Genomic DNA, 23,147 nt, shown 5'->3' on the forward strand with positions numbered 1-23,147 from the left:
TGTCACCACAGCTTTGGGTCTGCATGTCTCAGCCACTGAGATGTGGGGCTCGGGCCAAGTTTGAAAGCCACAGGGTCTCCTTCCTGCAGCAGGAAAGGTTCACATTGCTGAGGACCATGGGTGTCATGGCCAAGGCACAAGGCACGCCTCCCAGGAATCACAGCTCTTCTGGAAGCAGAACTCACCCATGACCCGGGGAGCTGTTGCCACAGACAGATGGCTTCTGGAGTCTACTTTCCATCTCTACTGTGCTCTCCTGCCATGGAACTCTTCCCTCATCTCTTCTCCTGGCTCTTCTAACACAAGGAAAAGAGGGCAAGAAGCAGTATGTACACAGTGCTGAAGGTGAGGAGCCTTTGAAGGGAAAAGACTACTAAAGGCAATTCTAAGCATAGTATAGTTTGTGCTTAAATGGAGCAACCCAGGCATATAGAATCAGCGGGACCCAAAACCATTAGAAATCTGGGTTTGTGAGACTGATTTCTCCTTTCCTCTTTTCCTGGGCATTTCACTCTCCTCTACCTTCTTGTTTTTTTCAATGGCTCCAGTTGACACAGAAAAGACTGAAGTGGGCTCTCTCAGAGCAGACAGCCCAGGAGTCCAGCAACAGATGCAGGTTGCATGTGCGTCACATGCCCACACCACGCAGCATGCCTCACACTCACCCTCCTCTTTCCTGCAGTTCTTTGCCTTTCCTTGCTGAGGCCAGGCCACTGGAACTTCCTCCAGAGCTGCTTGCTGTTTGTATTTTTGATGCATTTCCTAGATGGTGATTTCCCAGCCCCAACCCAGTGACAGCCATGAATACTGTCACAGCCCGAGAAGAGAGTGTGTCTGTCACCAAACAGCTACCAGGAGGGTCGGGTGGTGGTGAGCTTCCCGTGCCTCATTTCTTCATGTGTAAATGGGAATTGCAACTGCTAGGTTCCTCTGACCGTGTTGCTCACAATTCCCAGATCCACTGGCCACATGGTGAAGAGAGCTCTTTCTCCACAGATTTTCAGGGACCCTTAACAGTGCTGAGCAGGAACTGTGGTAAAAATCACTGACTCTGTATCAACATCTGCCAGCCCTGAGAAACTGGGCACCTTCTTTTCCTCTTGCTTTGAACCAAGAGCTCCGTGGACCTGCAGTAAAATGAGCTTTGCTTTGCTTTGCTTAGCTAAATGAGCTGTCTACTAGCCAAACGCAGCAGATGAACTCACTGACCTATGTATTAGGGAAGTAGATCTAAAAGAATCAGAGTCTCAGCATGAAACTCAGTGTAAACACGCACATACAAATACACAGACATACACGATGTGATCATTTGGACAGAAATTTAGCAACAGACTTACAGCTCTGGGCTTGGACCTTCTCACAGCATTTACTGTTCATTTCCAAATGTATAATGTTGTTATCCATATATTCAGGAAGGGCTAGGGAAATCCATCTAGTGAACCTGGATGAGCCATATCCTTCTTTAAAAATATTTTGCAACTACATGAAGACTGGGTTGAAGTGCTGTTGTAGTATGTTGCAGTATGACTTTGTTCTGATAGGCTGTAACTGTTCTTATCTACAGAATCCCAGATATGCGCCTCCTAAACCCATGCACGGCACACTCTGTTAGTACCAGGGAAAAAGCATGAAGTCCACTGATATTCCATTGAGCTTTCAGGCAAAAGGCTATTCTTGGCACAAAAGAAGAGGCAGCCACGGTCGGTCTCTTTTCACCAAGGTGACAGCATTTGGATTTCCTTTTCTTTAAAGATCCTGAGGGTTTTATCTGTTTCATGAAGACAATGTTGGCGGGAGGGTGAAGGGAATTTTAAAACAGCCTTAGGCTCCAAGTTTGGCATCTTTCAATTCAGGGTACAAATCCCAGGGTCTATCCCATTAGCTGTGTAGAGGCCCAGAGGAACAGAATGTGCTTAGAGGCCTATTTGACCAGTGTTTGAAAGCCCTTTGATCAGGGTGGAATGTGTCATAAATGTACCAAGAACCCCAATGGATGTGGTCTCCAATCAACCTTGAATTGACATGGCTAAACAAATGTGCCCTAACTGATTTGTTCTTCTGATACCTTTGCAGTACCCAGTGGCTATGTCACCAGAGAACAATATCAGCTAGAAACATTCTGTGAGGGTTTTTCAGGCCCAGAGAACCTTGTTCTGGTTTCTCTCTAGATGTCCCCATCAAGCCTCATGTGATCACAGGTGCTTCTGGAAGGTGATTAGATTATGAGGGTGTATAAAGCTGATGTGTTGATCTAGTCAGAAGACATGAGTCACTGTGGGCTTGGCGTAGAAGACTCTGTCTACCTTCCTGCCTCTTTCCTTTGCTCTCTGCTTCCTGTCTACCACATCATGAGCTGCATTCCTCTGCCCTGCCCCTGTGCTGTAACATCCTGCCTTGGGGCCAGAGTCTATGGACTGAAACCTCTACAAACTGGGAGCAAAATCAACCCTCTTTTAATTTGCAGGTGTTGGGTGTTTTGTCCCAGTGGTGATGAAAGTGACTAAAACAAATCACTTACATAATTTTTTTTTAGAGATTTCCTATGATTGGTTCCTGAATTGTTCTATTGATTGATTCACATACACTGTCGACAGGTTCATTCTGTGCAGTTTACAGATATCTTTTATTATTGGCACATCGGTTACCATGTGATTTCTAATCATTTCTATGATAGTATATCATACTTGGGCTAGAACCATAATCCCATTACATTGTTTCTGTGGAAAACTATATTCAGTTTATAGCATATGAACTCTGTACCTTTATTTCAGGAACAAAGCATAATCTGAATAAACCATAAATCTTCATCTATTTTAATGCAACTGATGATAAGTGAAAAGTCACAGCAAAAAATACTGAGGATTTCTGGCTTTTCTCATCATGTCATGACAGTCTCGCCTGGCTTTCTAGGACCTAGGAGAACCATGACTAGTCCCACAACCAAAAGTTGCAGAGCAGCCTGCTGTGTCAAACAGTCCTCAAACCTCACCTGGTCCTGCCCAACCTGGCTGCTGGGGCTTCTGACTTAGTTTTCTATCTTTGGCTAGGACCAAGCAGAATGGGGCTGTTACTTCCTTCTTTCTTTCTCAGTCTCCGGGCCAGAAAGCTCTGGAACAGTTGCTCTCCCAGTTCCTCATAGTGTCAGACACTTCCACCTCGCTGAGTCCCCTAAGACTGAGCGGGTCTTACCTAACCCTAACCCTAACCCTAACCTTAGCTCTTTCAGTTCACATTTGATAGGAGATTTGTTCCTAGATCAATGTCCAGATAGGGTTCCTTTTTGGACCTTGTAAGCTACCCCCAGCATTCTGGGAAGCAAGAAGGCATTCTTCAAGCTGTATGTGTCATATTGATATTTTGCTAAATCCTCGTAGGTAACGCATTCCTGTTCTCAGAGGTCTGTGTGGTGTTGCAGCAGGGAATAATAATGAATGAAATAACCTTTGAGTTTTATACATGTCTCTCTCAGATCTCAGCAGTCAGAGTTAGGAAAATGGAAACTCCACCGGAAGGAGACTTGGCAGGAGTCTGGGCATCTTCTAGTGTTCCCGCTGGGGGCATGCGGTATCACCACTGTCCACTGTCCTGTATCCCGCCCTCCTGATCCCTCACTATACTTTCTGGAGCACAGCTTGGCTTTTCTTTTAGCTTGAGACGTGTGGCCTGAGCTCAGGATGACGGACATCCGGGTCCACCGCAGGGTCTCTTGCTCTTTCTTTCAGGGCAGTTCCCGTGGGAGGCCTGGGTCTCAGTCCCCTCACCAGATCCCTCCCTCCTTCCTTCCCACAGTGGTAAAAGAGAAATGGACAGCGCTTGTCTTCGCAGCTTGCTTTATGAATCTGCCTTTGTGACACCAGGCCTCTTGCACTCATCATGGTGCTTTCTCACCTGCTATCATCTAATATGAAGATGTTTTGTCCAAATCTTCCAATCACTCATTTTCCAGGAGGGGAAATCCTGCTTTTCAGGTTTCCTTGAGCTTACCCTGTCACAGCCCTACTCAGCGATTTCTTAGGCATAGTGTCAAGGCTTGGGGACCTGGGAGTCTCAGGTTCAGTGCTTTCATGGCAGCCCTGCCAGGCTTCTTCCTTGCAGATTGATTCCAGAGCGCAGCACCATATAACAGGGTGAGAACTTTGTGAACTGGGCATAGGGGTTACTCTCAAGATCTCACAGTCTAGAGAAAGGAGACGGGAATGCATGTAGGGAGTTTCAGCCTGAAGCACCAAGTGCTGCCCTTGGGAGATAACTGCGCAGGTCCCCGGGGCGGGGGTGCCTGTCCTCAAGAGGCCCCTCATGCTTGCTGCACATCTCTCTGGGTTTCTCTTGGCTCCCAGTGGGAAGCCTGGGGCCTGGCAAGGCTCGCCATTCAAGAGATGTGCACCAGAAGCCTGGGCAAATGAACAAGGTGGCTTTAGAAATGTTTTCTGGGCCAGCATCACCATCTCCTTTGTCTGCACACAGTGGTTGTGACAGGCTCTGGCACAAATGGGTCCCACCACAGGGATGAGGTTGTATGAGGACATCACAGCAAGACATTATTGATGAAGTATTAATGACTTCTTTTTCCTTCTTTTTTGCCCATTCTCTCTGGGGAAAGGGGTAGGAAGCAAAAGAGTCTTCCAGGCTCTGCTTCCTGAGAACACAGAGACCCTGGGCATAAATGGGATGCTTCAGTGAGGAGAACCCAAAGAGCTGCTTTTGTTTCCCTGGAGCAAGCGCCTTGGTCTCCAGCCTGTGCTTAACTGGGGACCACCACCTAGACAGTGGGGGTGGGGAGATCTGATATTACTGAAGGGGCTTGGGAGTTGTCCTCCTCCCATCTCAAGCTTTTCAGTCACCCAAGCTTGCACTGTTGCCCTGATACTTCTTCCTGTGTAGTCTCAAGCAAGTTATTTCACCTCTGTGAGCCTCAGCTTTTTCACCCACACATGGGAGATAATGGTAGAGTCTCACCGGTGTGGTGGTTGTGAGGATGAGGTGGGTGGAGGTTGTCTCCTACAGCCCGGCCCACACATGCTGGCCCCTTCTGGCACCCCAGGCCCTCTTTTCCTCTCCTCCACTGTGTCCTTAGCTCCTCTGGTCCTTGAGGACCCCAGAGATTTGCTACCCAGTTCTTTGGCACTCCAACCTCTGTCCGACTGCAAGCAACCTCCAGCCTCCACCCTCTGTACCTCTCTGATTAGTCACTACTTGATCTGTGTTGCTTCCTCCCCACTTAGGAGGACGACAGGGCTATTTCTACTTTTCAGGCTGTATTTTTGGCACTTCACACAGAGGCTGCTGGGACGCAGGCACTCAGTATTTGCTTAGTAAAATCCATTGGTTTGGATACCAAAGAGGAGACCAGAGAGCATGGAAGAAATGACAATACCAGGCACAGCCTCTGTGAGGGGTGCCAGGTCTGTGACTCTGTCCTGGGTACAGCCATGCTGCCATGGGGGCTACTGCTATCCTTCTGCATGGCAGGTAAGACGCTGCCTGGGCTGAGAGGAGGGGACATGAGGTGGCTCTCCTGAGGTTCCTGGAGAGCAAGATTGGAGGGGAGACAAAGTATAAGGAGGTAAATGTTTTTTGACCTTCATTCCAGTGGTGGGGAGAGAAGAAAGTGTCCCCTGCCACCTCTGCCTGGCTTGCTGCCTCGGCCCCTGGCTGGGCTCCTCACCTCATCCTCCTCACTCTGTCCTCACAAACCCAGGTGCCCAGGGCCAGAACCCAGTTGCTGTTCTGCAGCCAAATCCCATCCATTTGGTTCCTCACCAATGAACCTAACCAATAGCGACTTACTTGAGGCGGAGTAGTAGGTAACAGTCAGAAACAGTCTTTACACCAACAAGTCTAGAGAGGTTAAAGAAAATCTTCCTGGAAATTATAAGCAGGATAGTTACAGACATACGGCAAATGCCATGAAGGAAGTTAGTGTAGAAGGGGGGGGGGCAGCCGGGGTCTTCAGATACAATGAGTGGGAAGGTTTCCCTGAGAAAGGAAGGCTTGGGCAGGAAAGAAGAGCCAGAAGGCAGCCAGACCCAGTCCTGGACCTGGAAAGCGCAGAGGCTGGGCGCTGGCTGGGTGCCAGGCACAGGGCGCTGAGTGCTGGATGCTGGTGCAGGGGCTTCAGCATGTGGCTACAATGGCCAACCACTGTGACCGCCGGAAACCTGTGGGGATGCTGTGGCGCCCCTCTGGCTCACTGTGGGAACATGGTGAGAACCCCAAGCAGGAGGGCGAGGGCCTGTTGTGGAGCAGAGGACATGGAAATAAGTGGGGAGTTAGAGAGAGCTCTAGGAACGCACTGGCCATAAACTTTGGGCTTTGCTGGGTGACCAGATGCTGAAAACGAGAGAACAGGGGGGGCAACAGTAACCCTCGGTGCAAGGGCGCATTGAGCCATTCCTAAGGGGGACTTTCCCCCCATTCCCCCCCCCCCCCCCCGGCACAGGCATCCTCCTGTTCTCAGCTGCTGGTGACATTCTGAGCTCAGGTGGGTATGAAGATTATTGCTCCTTCTGGCAAGTGCTGTTGGTCCTTCCCGTCGCCCCTCTTGGTGCATCCTTGCCCCTCTGTACGTGCCCTGTCCCCAGCCTTAGTTTCCTCTCCTAGGACATCTGGCTCCAAGCTGTGGCGAGGCCCCCCAAGCACCCAGGGTCAGGCCCTTCATCCTTGGCCTGCCCCCTGCACAGGCAGGCCTGGCAGAGCAGGGACGGAGTCAAGGAAGGAATGGAGACTATGATCGTGGGTTCCTGGGGCAAGTTTTTTCCTTCCCTTTCTCTTCTCCCCTCCCCCCACAGCTGAGCACCTCTCATGTGCCCAGGTAGGCTCTGGGAATATAGTGACAGATAAGGCTTGCTCTTTGCTCCCAAGTTGCCTAGACCTGGTGGTAGAGACAGATAAGCCGCAAGGCCCTTCCCAGAGGAGAACTTAAAGGTTTTCATGCTGGTCCCAGTAAGAGAATCAGATTCTTGCCCCAAGGTAGGCCTGAATATTGGTAGATTTGAAAAATCTCTGGGTGATTCTAATATGCAGCCCCAGCTATGAGCCCCCAATGTAGGGGCAGAACTATAGCATGCATGGCTATGACGTGGGCATGAGAGCCTGTGTAGGGCTCCAGAGTCCTGCTCTACTCAATTAACTCTGTGGCTTAATTTCCTTATTTGCAATGGGCATCGTCATACCTTAAGAAGTTGGAAGAATTCAGTGAGCTAAGGGCACATCACACATGCTCCAAAACAGTATCTGCTGGCATTAAGCACTGTTTTCTATTATTATTAACCACTAACGATGATTCATTACAGCATATAGGAAGGGTGCTTCACTAGGATGGGAAAAGAAAGGGGAAGGTGAGAGGATGGGAAAATAGGAGACGGAGGAACGGTGGGGATGGCCAGCACTTCCAGACCAAGAGAACACCCGTGCAAGGGCCGGAAGGCAGAGCTGGGTGCAACTGGAGGCCACAGGTGAGGAGACCGGGGAAAGAGGCTGCAGAAGCACACCATGGTATGGCCAAAAGCTCTTGAGGACTAGGGTGGAGTGGGCCCAGATGCTGTGACAGCCTCTCCCACCCCAGCCTTGCAGCTGGCAAGCAATGGAAGAACAATTTCTTGGGCAGAGTAGGAGCTGATCTGGGAAAAGGCCAGATACTAGTTGCCAGCAACACCACACAGACCTTGCCAAGCTGGAGATCACGAACAGCACAGATACACTGTAGTACCAGGAGGACTGAGATATGGATCGGCGGCTTCTTCAAAGTGTGTATTTCTGGTCTGAGCTGGTCCTGTAGCTCTTTCGTAACCGTAATGTGGAACAAGCTGCCTGTCTTCCCGGAGGGCATCTGTGTATTCTCCACTCTTCTCATCCCCAGCCTGGGGGCTGTCTCCTGCACAGCACAGGAAACTTTGGTTTGCTATTGTGGTGTGTTTAGATTCATATCCTGGGCCTAATCTTCTTTCCAGAGTTGCTTTTCAAGAGCACACGTGTGTACGTGTGTGTACATGTGTGTGTGTGTGTGTGTGTTTCTAGTTTTCAAGAATACTTGGCTGTTACCCTTTTGCTATAATACTTCTTCTCTGTGGTTCTGGTTTCTATTTTCTCTGCCTCCCATTCCCGAGACCCTATTGGAGAAATGGGTATAAAGCAGAGTGAGCTGCTATGTCTCTTCTTTCTGCCAATTGACTTGAGTGAGGAAAAAAAGGGGAATCCATACAGAAATGAGAACAGAATTCAAGGTCTCCACAGGAAGCAAAAGGTAAAATTTATTGTCTCGCCACAGAGAGAATGGAACTCTATCTAGGACAACTTACGGCAAACTTATGGCACACATGTTATTTGCTCTTCTTTTAAGATGAAAGATGTTAATGTGTGAATCATTTTTTCTAAACTAAAACTTCAGTACTCGGGTTTAATTTCAGAGTTGGCACTTTGCAATAAACAAATAGGTTTTGGGTTGCATTTTGCATACTTGTCTCTAGAAGGTTCATCACTGTTCTGGGAGACCCCTAGCTTCTTGGGAAGTCAGTGGGACCAACTCTTGTGAATAACTTTACAGAAAGTCTGCCATCAGTAGTAAAGCACAAGGGTACGGCTGTTGGGGCGGGCACCCTATCCCTGTCCTCCACCTGGCCCATCTCTGCCCCTGGCAGCGATGCTGCTCATCCTTGGGGCTGAGATCACACAGTCGGGTGGGTGTAGCTCAAACAGCTCTGATCTGCCAGAAAGTGCCAGTTCCTGGTTTTCCTTGTCAGCCAAAGGTCAGTCCTACTGTAGAATGTCCTTACTCCCCAAATAGGGATATGGAGGTCAGCTGGCTGTATCCTCAAGTCATAGGCACTGGGCTTGTCATAAGCTCTTAAAACATAGCCTCTAGTGGTCTAGGTTTGAAATGTGAGTTCCCAAGGGAGTGAGGAGATCTGCAGGGGTGGTGAGTGGGCCTGGGTCAGGGAGGCTCTGAACAGGAAGGGCTGTGTTACAGGAATCTCCTCTGCTTTTTCCATTGTCCTGGAACTCCACAAGACATGTCCTGACTCTGGTGACTTTGCCATAACATGGCACCATGTCACCACCCTCCTCTGAGTCTTCCCTGCCAATACTATACTCTCTTCTGAGCAGAGTGAGCTGTAAGAAACATAAATTGGACCACATTCCTTCAACACATTGAGCAGGTCCTCATACCACTTAGAATACCATCCTTTTTGATAGCCAGCCAGGCCCTACCTGATCTGTTTGACCTCATCTTCGATCTTTCTTCCCAACCATGCGGACTTGCTCCTGCTTTCCAGACCCATGCTTCTTCCAACATTTGGACATTTGTTTTCACGCTGACTGGACTAGGCTGGTTCCTTCTCATAATCCCTTTAAAAGCAAAAACCCTGCTTGTCTTTTTTCCATTTTAAGGGATGTGGAACAGTGTTGACTACACAATAGGTGCTCAGCGCTATATACACTTAATGAATAAATGTAGGCAGGAAGGAACAAGCCTGTTCACCCTTGAGTTAGGCTCTCCCAGATGCAACTTGGAAGCCTCTAGTATCTGCAGAGGGCCAGGGGCAGCCCTCACTCACTGCCCCAGAGCTTGAGGTCTGTTTCTGCTTCACAGATGCAGCCATAGAGCGCGGAACTGCCTCAGAGTCATCTCTTGGCTGGACTGCTCTTCCCAAGAAAGGTAGGAATATCCTCTACTTTCGCTTTTCCGGGAACTTGGGTGTTCTGATGAGCTTACCTCCTGGATCATTAGGCCTAGCTTCCTCCTACTTCCCCTGCTGCCGCCTGGTGGCCAGGCTTTGCTGCCCCAAGCTGAAACCCAGGCAAAGATTATTATTCAGATGAGCCAGAGGGCAAGGTGACTTGCTCAAGGTCTCAAACTAAAGTAGAGCCCCAGTTGCATCCTGGCATTTCCTCTGGGAGTATGAGGTGGGCATTACCTCTTCATAGCCCAGGTGCCTGCCATCCATTGCGGGATGGTGGTGATTTTTCACTCAAAATTTTTCCCTGAATCTTACTACTCTGTTTTTTTTTTAAAATTAATTCTTCATTCTGATGTACAGAAATTCTATGTCCGTTTGCTTTGTGGAGTCGGTTCTCTGCATATTATGAAGTATGGGTGGTAGAGTGAAATAGCACAGGCTTTCAAGGCCAGCATATCTGTGTTTGAATCTTATTTTTGTACTTAATATAGCATCAGTCTGGGCCTCCTTTTCTTCATTTCTGAAATAAGATTAGTAATATCCACTTCTCAGGATTAGACTGAGAATTTAGATGATGTAGGCCACATGCTTAGCTCAGGACTGGCACACACCAGGTGCTTAATGTAGAGTAACTTAAAAAAATCAGTTTAGAGAGGGAAAATGTTAAGGAAATAGTAGGAAAATCAGAGCATCTGGGAGGCCTTATTTGAATGTGATGATGTGACACTCAATTCTACTGTTAGCTTTATCCAGAACTCTGGAATTGACACCTTAGATAGAGCCCCAACTGCTCACATCCTTTCCACACTTCCATTAACTGGAGTTACAGATGCACGCACCGCAAATGAGACCACGGAATGGCAGCCTGCCCCTTTTCAGGAGCTGGATCAGTTCAGCCTCGGCAGGGACTGGGAGTAGTGGCTGAGGGAGGCTGGTGCCATGCCGGAGATCCTCCAGGAAGCACTCCTGCACTGGGATGGCTTGCTCTGCCTCCTGCCTCCTGCCTCCTGTGTCTGTCCCAAACCAGGCTCACTTCTCTCTGGCTCTCCTCTATTATGCCTCAAGCCTGGACTCCCTAGAGCCACTGTGGCAGACACTGCATCTGGAAATCACAAATGAGCCTGCCTCCAAGGCAGGATTGTCTTAGTTCTCATAACCTCCCAATTATTAAGTGCTAATTATTTGATACCCTCTGCCAAACCTTTCATACCTGCCTCTCATAACCTGAAGTTTGTTAAGTGCTAACTACTTGATACACTGTGCTAAGCCATTTGTGCACACGGTTTCATGTAATCCTCACCTTCAGGTACCATTATTATCCCCATTGAACAGATGAAGAAATTGAGAGTTAAACATAACTTGTAAGGCCGTATCATTAAAGAAGAGCTCTCAGTCCTGCTCTCCTTAGTGGTTTTCCTATTTCCGTTCTGATATGTCTAGTTTGTTCCTTTTCCCAACCTGGTATTGAGTCTGCCTGCAGAACTGTGGTATTGAGAACTGGGGACAAGGGCCCAGGTCGGACCACAGCTCTGTCCCAGGGATGGTGAAGTTGGGCTCACAAATCTGGAACCTCAGGCTATGATTTCCATGTTCTTTGCCCATAGCCGAGGTGCGTATTGGTACAGAAATCTTCATGCGATTTGAAGAAAAAATGACGTGGTGGTTGGCTCTGAAGTACTGTCGCAACCACCACACTGACCTGGCTGACCTGCAAAGAGTGACTAAGGAAAATGAGGCCAACTTGAGGAAAGTCACGAATGAGACGGAGGCCTGGATTGGCCTTTACATTAATGCAAACTCCAGGAATCTGACATGGTCCAGCGACTTGGGTGACCACATACCCTCTTGGCTGGAGACACCCAAGTTCAGCAGCGGGCTGTGTGCAGGGCTTCGTACCTATGCACACTTCAGCCCCAAGGTTTATGCAGTGATCTGCTCTTCCCAACAACCGTTCATCTGCTTTTATGGTGAGTCTCCTCTACTGCTGGTGCTCAGCTTCTGGAGGTTAAAGTAAGATGGGCAGTGGGTTTATTTGGAAGCAGATCCACAAAGGATAAAAGGAAGCATTTCGGAGCTTTGGGGGTAACTGAATTCTGGAGCAGACTTCTGGGATCTTTGTACTATAAACTTATGAGGAAGTTATTTTAAAGACTGAAAGGCATCATCCAATCTTAGTTGATTAGCAATAAGCAACAGCAATTAATTATTAGACAATGAAATGGGCTTTAGATCAGACAGATTTTATTACTTTCTAGAAATAAGTGGCCAGTATCTCTGAGTCTCCTTTTCCTTATCTGGAAATATATTTACAAGTAAGATTGATGATACCCACCTCATAGTACGGTTCAGAAGGCCGAACAAGAGAGTGAATGTAAAGGCCCAGCAGAGACCCTGGCACGGATTAAGCACCCAACAAATACCAGATATTATCACTATAAATCTGCTGCAACCAGAAGCATGCCTAATTATTCCCGATCTTGGGTGTCACATGCCTTTCAGCAACAGGCCCGCCCGCCTTGCTCTGGCTCCCTCTCCTCTCCTCCCACCCTCTCCTCCCCACCGACCCTCTCCGCTTCCCCTCCCTCTCCCTCACGGCTCTCCTTTTCCTCCTCATCTTCCTTCTTTTTCTCTCATTACAGCCTTACTGGGATATAATCCATGTATCTTAAAAGTCACCCTTGTAAAGTGTATAATCTAGGGAGTTTTAGAATATATGCAAGTATCACCACTAAATTTAGCACATTTTTATCAACCTTTGAATAAATTCCTTCCCCATTTGCATTGACTCCATATTCTTCCCCCGGTGACCACCGATCTACTTCTTATCTCTGTGGTTTTGTCTGTTCTTGGCTGTTGCTTGTGTGTTTTGGATTTGATGAGAATTTTGATCAGAACCCTTGAATAGCTGCTGCGGGGACTGAAGATGTGAACTATGTGTCTCATGATGGGCACACTGTGCATTAACTGTTCCCTCTGAGTTTGGCGTGACGGGAGGCTGCCCTCTTGCACTTTCTGTGAGTTCTCATAGGCCAACAGCCCATTAGGTTTGACAGACCTTGTCCTCACATTGTCTGTATTTTCTTGCAGACCCTTCCATTGGAAATCGGGATTCAGCAGCAATGCCTCCACTGCTTAATGCTTCCTTCTCCAAAGTTACTACTCCTTCCTCAGAAGTTACTGTGGGGACCACTCCCAGGCTAAGTATAAGTGCTTTGAGCCTGTTATTGCCTGGATCTGGGGTCTTCAGGGCCCAAGGGAGCAGAGAGGTAGGCTGTATAGAGCAGGCTAGGGTAAGGGCCTATGGGACCCTTCAGAATAGACAGTAAGTGGCCAACAATGAAGTGAACCCACTGAGTGGCAATCAAGGGCCCCTCAGGCAGACCACTCACACACTGCTGAGTCAGCCAAGAGTAGGGGAAGGAGGATTCGTTCACTATTAGCCTGCCTCCCTTCTCCTTGAATTGAGACTTTGAGCTTGGAGCCAGGGCCTGGAAACATAGAAGAGGGTGTGCAGGGTCCCCAGTGATGTGTAAGGGCCTGAACCGGGTGACAGGAAACGGGCTGGTTGAACAGTGCTCTTGGAAAAAAGTCATCAGAGTGGCCTTTATGCATAATAGAGTTACCTGTTGAAGTTCCTTCTAATTGTGGACTCCTCTGTGGGGACAGAACATGAAGGATAAATTGTAGGGATGTCGTGTAGGGCCATGGCTGAGAATGACAAGTGATGCATCCCTGTGGCATTTTAAATTCCTGAAACATCTTTATAGCTATTACTTCAATTTGCTTCCCAAGAGTTCTGAGTTAACTAGGATAATTGAGAGCAAAACCACAGTTCTCCTGGCCTCCTTACAGATTCCTAATCAGACCAAGACATTATTGCCTTTATTGAGGACACAGAGAAGTTAGGCTTGATGGAGGTTGATGAGAGTTCCACTAATTCGCTTATTTTAAAAATGCGGATAGAATTTGTGCTATGTAATCAAGACTGAGGATGTAAAGAAAAGGGCCTGTTCTGCAGGAGCTCAGAGCCAGCTGGGAAGAGGTTGGTGCGTCCTGGAGTCAAAGGCATGGGGAAGGGAGTGTCCCAGCCCCTGGAGTCACTGGGGCGTTTCCTGGTGGGGGCATCAGGTGGGGGTGATTTTACTACTATTTCAAAGGATAAGGAGGAATCAGCAAGCAAAGCCCAGTGGGGGTAAGTGGTAGTGGACTGCAGACAGAAGAAGCTGCTGGTGTGTGTGAGCACACACTTGTGTGTGTAGTGCTGGAGAGCAGAGGCTCAGAGCCTTCTGGTTGAGAAGATGGATTACAACCTGTCTTATGCTTTACATCTAATAACGAATCGGGCACCTGCCTGGCTGTTCCAAGCCCACTGGCTACTTGGGCAGGCCTCCATGCACATCCATCTTCCCCAGGTAGGCACTGCCAGGCGCAGAAGTAGCATGAGGGTATTCAGCGCTGGGCTAGCTATACAAGTTTTATGCACTGTGCCACTCCAGCTTGCTTGGGGACCTTGGGAGGGCTCCTGGGCACAGCTGACCCCAAAGAAGGTGTCTCTCTTATAATAGGGCTCAGTACTGGCCCCATGGGGTGCTTCACAGGGCTGGTTTCTGCTGGATGATGAGTCTGGAGTCCACCGAGCTCAGCCCCCAAATCTGTGACCTCCACACTTCTACCTCTGCAGGCCCCACAGCTCCCCAATCCCAAGGGGCAGCCTCACCAAGCCCTCCGACAAACCACAACCCCGTGAGGGCTATCTCAGTTCCCGAGGAAGGGTCCAGGACTCCGCTGGCCACTGCCCAGAGTACATCTGTCGACTCCACGCTCTGGACACTGGCTTCCACTGGCACTGAATTTTGGGGCAGTCCTTCTGTTCCCCGGGAAACGGTCAAGACCTCTCTGTCCACCACTGTGAGCCCTACTGCAGAGCCGGAATCTCAGGGGGGACCCTGTTATACAGGGCAGGCTCGTGACTCCACAGGAGGTAGGTGTGGGCCCCTTGCTGGGCTCCACCTGCGATGCCTCAGCTACTCCCAGGTTGGCAGTGCCCTCTGTGCCCTCTTTATCCAGCTGGTTTCACAGTTTTGAGGCTCTGGGAACCAAAGGAAGGCTTCAGCAGTCTCTATCTCAGGGAACCCAGCTGAGCCCCAAAGAAAAACTATGCAGTCAGTCCACAGCCAGAAGACAAGCTACCCTCCCAGCACCACTGTGTGCCAGTCAGGAGCTGAAACAGGTGCCTGCCTGCGTCTGGGAGCTGGACACTCCGGCTTGGGGCGTAGTTCCTCTTGGGCTTTGGTGGAAGCTCAGGCCACTCTGTAGAGGATTCTGTCTGGCCAGAGCCAGTTCATCAGCCAACCCTCCTACGGTAACAACTTAGAATGGAGATGGGAGTGGGTCAAGGAGCTCTGGGAGAGATACAGTCCACTTTACTATCAATGGTAGAAGGCTGGCAGGCAAGGATTGGAATGCTGGCTCTATTACTTACTGTGTGACCTTAGGCAAGTTCATAACCTCTCTGAATCTCATTTCTTTTATCTTTAAACTGAAGAGAAAGCATTATAAGGCTTCTCTCAGTCCCTGAATCTGCAGACAATAAATGGTAGTTGTTACCATATCAATCTTAATTTACAAGTGACTTATTTAGTGTCTTACTTTTTTATACCTCTGTTCTTACCTCATTAAACAGATGAGACCAGCCTCATTCTTATTTTACATGCTTATGAATGATCATGAATTATCAGGATTAGCAGGTTCTCAAAGGACAGTGGCTTCTTTTCCTTTTACTCCCATGCCTAGAATGGTGTTTTGCACATTGGTAGATGATCTAATTTTTTCTGAGTACTGATTTTAAACAAGATACTGAACTACAGATGCCAAGATGAGCAGGACTTGTTTCCTGCTCTTAAGAGACGGAGTCTAATAGGACCAGACATAGACAACCAAGACAGCTTGGTCTGTGCTACACTGAAGTATAAACCGTGAGCTGAGAAAGGGAAGTTACTCATTCTGCCTAGAAGACGGCAACTGCACAGAAAGTTTAATGCAGAATTTCAGTGGCAGGGAACAGTAAGGAAGTTCTTTCTTACAGAGGGAATGCATGGGCCAAGACAAATGGGTGTCAACATATGGCTTGTTTGGGATTGTCAAGCAGTCTGACATAGCTGGGGTATGGGACACACAGTGGGAAACGGATGGACTGCAGCCAAATTCTGAAGGACTTGATTCTGCAGTCAGTGGAGCCACCAGAGGGTTTTAGCAAGTGAGCAAAATGCTCAGATCTGTCATTTCCAGAAACAAGGTAGTCATGACATGGGACGTCTGCATTAGGATGCTTAATAAAAAACAAGAACATGAATCAACATCATACATATAAAGGAGTCCTAATAATACTACAAGGAAACATTAACTAATGGTTAGAGAAAAGATCAGAAGCAAATGTGTGAAAATGGTGAGTGGTTATAGGCATGTAAGGAGAATACGCATGTTCCCCTTTTTTAGTGTTTCTAAATTTTACAAATTTGCTCATTACGTGAAGAAATTTACAAGCTCTGGGTGGCGAAGGGAGACCTGCGCAGAGGCTGCGGGGCAGGAAAGGGACAGGAAATGTGTGGGGAGACTTGCACAGCTTGGGGGGGAAGGCACCGAAGCCTGTTCTGGGGTAGTGGGGGTGTGATGAGGGAACTGATTTTGTATCATCCGTTAGGTGACACGAATCAAAGAAATACCAGGACAAATGTATTTGTAAAAAATGCTCAACTTTGTTCATCAAATCCCTGAAATGCAATTTTAAAAGTGCATTAAAATTTATTTTAAAATGTTTTTCACCTACTAGCTTGGCAGAGATCTAAAAGGTTGGTAATATTGAGGATGGGAAAAACAAAACAAAACAAAACATGAACAAACAAAACCAGAGATCTCCAATACAGCAGGCATGTAAACTAGTGTCACCATTTAAGCAAAGTTTTGAAATGAGCATGTCTGTTCCGATTGGTATTCCACCCTTAGAAATCAAGGAAATGAATTCAAGGTACACACCCTCTACATACAGGGTTGCTTGTCGTGGAATTATTTATTACAGTGAGAATTCCAGGCAACCTAATGTCTACTGAAAGTAGACTGGTTAATAAGTTATACATTCAGTGAAATACTATGAAACCTTTAAAGGGAATAAGGCAAACCTTTATGGATAAAAAAATCTCATGTATGAAGAATTTTTATTTTATAGTGAACTGTGAATATTGGTTGTTCTTGGCTTGGGGAGAGGATGCTTTTGGTTACCAGTTTATACTAATATGCCACATAACAAGATGGCTTTGTTCACATTTGAAAAAGGAATGGCGAGATCTGCAGGGCCCTGACAGGACTTTGGTGACTGAAAATGAGAACAGCTGAGGCTGTCTGGGTCTCTTGCTGCACTGCTCAATGTGTGGCCAGCTATGCGGAGGGGCAGGAGGCTTCAGGGAAGAGACTGAGCTTGGTTTAGGGTCTTCCTGTCACTAGCGCTACTGAAGGTCACTGTAAGGCATGATGGGGCTCTAGGTAGCTGGCAGATAGTATAATGCTATCGGCCTCTTGGGGTATATGCTACTCAAAGGAGAAACTTAGTACTGAAGACAAACCTCATAATATTTTGAAGCCCTACAAGTCCCGATGTTGGAGTATGTTTTGAAAGACAATGGTCTGGGAGCAGGGACCTGTGGGGGTGTGTCAGGGTCAGGCAGGAACTGAGCTGCCCACACAGGGTGGCTTCTGCAGCAGTTGCATGCACAGCACTGCTGATCTCATCTGTCTTTTGGCTCATTGGCAGTAACCAGTGTCTGGCCACCTGACTCCTGGCTACATTTGCAATAACTCCATTATTTTTCTCTCTCATAGTCATGACTAGTACAAAGGTTGACATTGATATAAGAGATACAGCTACTACTACTTCTGTTACTACTGCTCAGGTCCAACATTTAAGCTCGTCACACCCAGAGTCTGAAGAAAAAACAGCAGCCTCTCAGTCAGGTAACTGCTTGTTTGCTGAGTTCCTACCCTAAAAGCAGAGCTGTTGAACCCAGTCAGTGCTTTGCCAAGGGCACCTGGGGCCTCCTTATAAAAGACGGCATGAAATGTTTGCAGCGGAGTATGAATGAGAAGTGGATTCTAGTTTAAGCCCTAGGACTATAAATGAAAGCTTGGGGATAAGTTGCCTTACTTTCTGGTCTTTATTTTTCATCTTTAAAAAGGGGCCAGTAAAATCTATCTTGCTTACAGCACAGGGTTAAGAGTTAATAGTTGTGCAAAGATTCAGAATAAACCAGAACATATAGACACATATAGCATAGTCCTATTATGACGCTGTAGTTCCTGTGATGATTATGCTTGGCTCACACTTGAAGGCTGAACTCATTTATAGGCTCAGAGTAATTCTTTGGGATTATTTTCCTGGGCTAGAGAGCCCTGGGAGAGGTGAACATTTCAGTACACTGTGATCATCTTCTTACCGGATTTAAGACGGAGGAAAACGCAGAAGAGACAGAAATAATGTCCTGGTGACTGTGGGAGGAAAGCCAGCGTTACTCCCAAACATGGGAATTTTTCCTCCTCTGCCACTAATTAGTCCTAATTATGGCTAAGCAGTCTCCTCCTCAGTAGTCTCCCTCCCGCTTTTTGGGAAATCTTCAATCCCCACATGGCATCTGTGGTATCCACTGGGTAAGCAGCCATGTGATCTCCCCTTGAGCCAGGGAGCACTTTCTTTTTCAGAGTACTCTTTTGGAATCCTGAAGGCAGATTTTATCATTTCAACTCTGAGGGACCCAGAAGAAATGAAAGCACAATTTTTAAAAGAGGTAAGACTTCTGCCTTCTAATCTTAATCAGTCAGGTGACTTGCCAATACAAGGTAGTTTATCAAAAACAATTATATTAAGAGAAAAAGCTTTGGAAAATTAGCTTATTTTGTTCTGCCATCACTTTGGTTCAGTGACAGGTTGGTTATATATCAGGATCTTTTCAGGTCTTTTTCTAGCCTTTCCAACATGTTTCCTGAGGCCTTTTCTTCTTTTTTTTCAGTCAAGACAACACAGTCAGAAGCTTTCCACTTACTCTTTTATGACCTGGACAAGTAAATTTAGTCTGAGTCTCAGTCTCAGTTTCCTCATGAAATACGAATGATGATAATACGTAATACATATGGCTGGTGTTATGATTAAATCATGTATTCCATATAAACATCTATTGCACAGTTGGTACTCAACAAGTACCAGCTATTATTATTACTATCAACATTATTACTACGGTGTTCTGAATTTACACTTGTTCTAGATACTTTTCCTCCCATGTACTTGGAAAAGCAATGGAAGTCTCGCAGGGCACCGACAGGCCTTGGGTGACTGAATGAAGAGCTAAGGGTGCCTGGGTCCCAGTATTGTGGGGCAGGAGACTGTTTTTACATACTGACAGCAAAGTCTCAAGCTGATCACTGAACATGGACTCTAGGCATATTTCTCAACTATATCAAGTAATAATCACAGGATATCAGAGCTAGAAAGCACTCTATAGATCATCTAGCCAACATAGTTTTACACATAAGAAAACAAATTGGTATTTATTGCGTAGCTTGTTGAAGTTTATTCACAGGACTAAAGTCAAAGTATGCAGGCAATTCATTCTAGAATTCAGAAGATCAATGTTCTAGAAAGATAGTGTATGTGCCTCTGCAAGTCTGCATATGAGTTCACACTGACCAAGAGTAGAGCAGGGAATTGGACAGCTCTTGTAGTTCACTACTGAAAGAACAACAAATGATACACTTCATCATCTTGTAAGTTTCTTAGCAAAATTTCAAGGGCTAAAACTGCAGTACTGAGTATTACAGCTACAAAAGTTAAGTATCTTTTTGGAAGTTGTTTTCCTTTAGATGTATCGTATTTTGTTCTGATCGGACCTTTAGGCCCCTCTTCCCCCAGTATTAGGGATTGAATCATTGTCCTGAGCTATATCCCTAACTCCTCCCCCTTTTTAAATTTTGAAGCAGGGTCTTGCTAAATCATCAAGTTGCCCAGGCTGGACTTCAACTTTTGATATTTCTGCCTCAGCCTCCCAGAGCAGCTGGCTTGTAGGCATGTGCCGTAATGCACCATGCTGTAAGCACACTTTAAGTAGTGTCCGCACTGATGTTTGGGTACTAACCAGAAGCCATCTACCTTCCATTTCAAATGGAGTCGGTGGGAAAACTGGAGTTAAAATAGGAAATTTCATCTTTTGGTCAACTTCGTTGGACTGCATCTAGCCCACAAAGGGATGATCGTATTAAATGACAGAATTTCCACCTCACAGATTTAAAGACTGCAGTTGGCCTGGGCATTGTAGCATATGCCTTTAATCCCAGCTAGTCAGGAGATTAAAGTAGGAGGATCAAGAGTTTGAGCCCAACCCAGGTAGCTAGCAAGGCTGTATCAGAGTAAAATAGAAAAGGGTTGGGAGTATAGCTCCAGTGGTAGGTGTTTGCCTAATGTGCACAAAGTCCTGGGTTCCATGGCGAGCAAAATAAAATAAAATAATTAAAATTAAACTACCAAACAGAACAAATTTTATGTGTGGGAAGTACCAAAACTACAAAAGGACAAATTATGTGTGTGATTAGGTATATATTTCTAGTTTTAACAGCTTTTAAAATTTCACATACAAGGCAAAGAAATACCTATAGCTAACTTTTCCCAGTTTGAGGATAGAGCCAACAAAACAAAACAAAGCAAAACACTGTAAAAGATACACACAGTGCTCAAGAGCTTGACTTAGACTAGTGGTTCTAAACTAAGTTAGAACCCTCTAGAGATGTCTAAGGAAAAATAGCAAACAAATAACCCCTCCAAAACCAACCAACCAAAGAAACACACAAACAAACAAACCCAGCCTGGCCTCAATCCTTAGAAATTCTCTTTATTTCTTTCTGTCTTTTATTTTCCCTAACAAAATTGATTCATGCACTTTCCCTTTGGTATAAGTGCTAATAAAAAAGGGCAGAAATCTGGAGGAAGGCTAAGAACAATAAAGGGTATGGGTGGACCTTATAAGGGTATAGATAGACCTACAGGGTATGGGTGAGCCTAATGGGTATGAAAGAGCTAGAGAACCACAGGGCGTAAGATAGTGTCAGTGGTTTTCTTTCTTCCTTTTTTTTTTTGTGGTGCTGGGGATGGATCTTACATTTTACCACTGAGCTGCATCATCAGCCCTGTTCCTCTTTTTGATGTTTCAGATCCAAGAAGTCTTAAAGCTTATATTAGGTCATGAGCAATTCGGATTGAAATGGGTTGGCTTTGAACTGAACAAAAAGTAGCACACGTCTACTGACTTGCAGTTTCTCTTTTACTCAGTCTTTTCTGGATTTTTAGTAAGTTTTGGTTCTTTAATTTCTAAAAGAACAGGACTAGAAATAACAGAGATATGCCAGAAGGTACACACCTATAACTAACACAAAAGCAAACTACCTATGAAACCTGAATTCTTAGATTTTATGATGAAACAGATAAGCAGAAGATGGCAGAACGTGGAAGGAGAAGCCTCGGGAGTGACAGACAAGGACAAACATCTGAACTACACAACAAAAATTCTGAAAGAAGGTCCAATAAATCTGTCTGAAGAACATAAGAGAACACAGTAGCGATTTACAAATATAAATGGGATCACATTTCCTGTGCTGGGGACTGAACTACGGGCTTCATGTTTGCTAGGCAAATCCCTATTATTGAGCTGTATCTGTAGTCCCACAGCACAGACTGTGGTAATGTCAACTGCCTGTCCTATTGCTAAGAAATCTTTTTACCTGTAAAACTGGGTAATTTTAAGGCATATTGTTCTTACTATTAAAATATATCAGAATAATATTCTTGAATACATTTTTTTCTGTGTCCTAAATACCCAGATGCATACTAGAAGGTAGTAACATGCCAAATACAGTAGCAACTTTAGTCTGAAATGTTTAAAGTTAAAGTTTATTTGTATTCTTTGTAGGAATATCAATAAAAGACCTCAAACGTATCTATATCTGTACATGTACAAGAACCATCAAAAATTATTCACAGAACAAAAATAAATCTTCTTTAGAACAAACCCAGGTAATGTAATGCAGATATGGATCTCACATATGGAACAATCTAAGTGCTACTTAGCACAAAAATATGGCTTTAAAAATAAAATAAAATCTTGGGTTCTCTTTTTCTAAGGTGTATTTCTCCTTGAAATAAAAAATAAATTATTTAGTGTTATTATTGTAAAATAGTCATGTGTATTAACACACTCTTATTAAGGCCCTGGAGATGAAGAACAAAATAAATTTCGAAGGTAAATTCCTCACAGGTGTGATCCAGGTAAATACAATGCTATGAGCTTGAGTTAATTTTGATATAACTAAGTAAGGTCAAGCACCAGTCAAAATTTAATCTTTATTAGTTAGCTTTTTTGCAGGATAGTGGTCATTAAATCAATATTTAACCTATTGGTGAACTGAAAATTAAAATTTTTTCTTTGTGAGTCTGAAATGACATAAACAAGATGGTTATACATAAATCTTTATACCCCTACATAGAATATGTGGACTCTCAAAATAGGTTCTGTGGAAATCTTGCCCTTCTGCAATGGATAAATCTGGTTTTAAATCTCCAACAAAAAATTGCGTTGGGGAAGATGAGAGTATTTGAGTGAGAAGTAACAACTGAGTAGGAAATAAAACGCATGCTGAAATCCGATCCAAATCTGCCGTTCTCCTTGGATGGTTCACTGCATTTGTCAAGTCTAACTGGGTTGGCTACTCAAAACACCTGAGAATTAACTGATCAGAAACCAAAGCTATTTCCTCCTATATCCGACTGATCAGTGATGTTCAACTTTATTTCTGACTCCCTGTGGTATCAAAGATGATATCTAGGATTCTTGAGACAATGTCAAACCAAATCAAGTTCAAGTCACTTTAACTTATATATACATATAACACGTATATAGTACATTCTTGAGAGAAAAACTGCCATAAAATCTAATAAATGAGAACATATCTAGAAAATGCAAGAAAGTTTGGGAATCACTGTTCTATAAAATACATTGGCATTCATAAAAAGGAATTCCTAGGAACTGTGTGTACTCTGTGAGCATAGACATGTTATCTACAGAAACTGTGTACTGCCAGGGGTTGGACCCAGACCCTTCACACATCTCTGTGCTTTTTCACTTTGAAACAGGGTCTCACCAAGTTGCTAAGTTGTCTAGGGTGAGCTCACACTTGTGATCTTCCTGCCACACAGCTCTCTGCCCTCCAGAGAGCTAGGATTACAGATGTGCACCTCCACACCCCGTTTATATGTATGTGTTTTAAAAGTGGGCAAAAGATACAAATCTTCATCTCCCGAACCTCCAGGTTACTGAGAAGACTGCCATGTCCCCTTCTGGAACACATGTCTTCCTTGGTTCTTCCTCATATTTATTGTGTCTCATG

The 23,147-nt window shown here is 45.6% G+C and overlaps 1 protein-coding gene across 1 annotated transcript; it reads left to right on the forward strand.

The window, feature by feature from the left end:
• The first annotated feature begins 116 nt into the window (after positions 1–116).
• Positions 117–21,546, forward strand: Clec20a (C-type lectin domain containing 20A). The gene is made up of 8 exons (XM_063239692.1): positions 117–134; positions 213–345; positions 9,590–9,655; positions 11,282–11,644; positions 12,765–13,001; positions 17,550–17,681; positions 18,423–18,508; positions 20,919–21,546. The coding sequence occupies exons 1-8, from the start codon at positions 117–119 to the stop codon at positions 20,997–20,999; spliced, it is 1,116 nt and encodes a 371-aa protein (XP_063095762.1). The 3' UTR covers positions 21,000–21,546.
• The last annotated feature ends 1,601 nt before the right edge of the window (positions 21,547–23,147 follow it).

Source organism: Cavia porcellus, unplaced genomic scaffold, assembly GCF_034190915.1.
Source record: "Cavia porcellus strain 051 isolate PalLab524CR breed Dunkin Hartley unplaced genomic scaffold, mCavPor4.1 scaffold_29, whole genome shotgun sequence".
Taxonomy (NCBI): domain Eukaryota; kingdom Metazoa; phylum Chordata; class Mammalia; order Rodentia; family Caviidae; genus Cavia; species Cavia porcellus.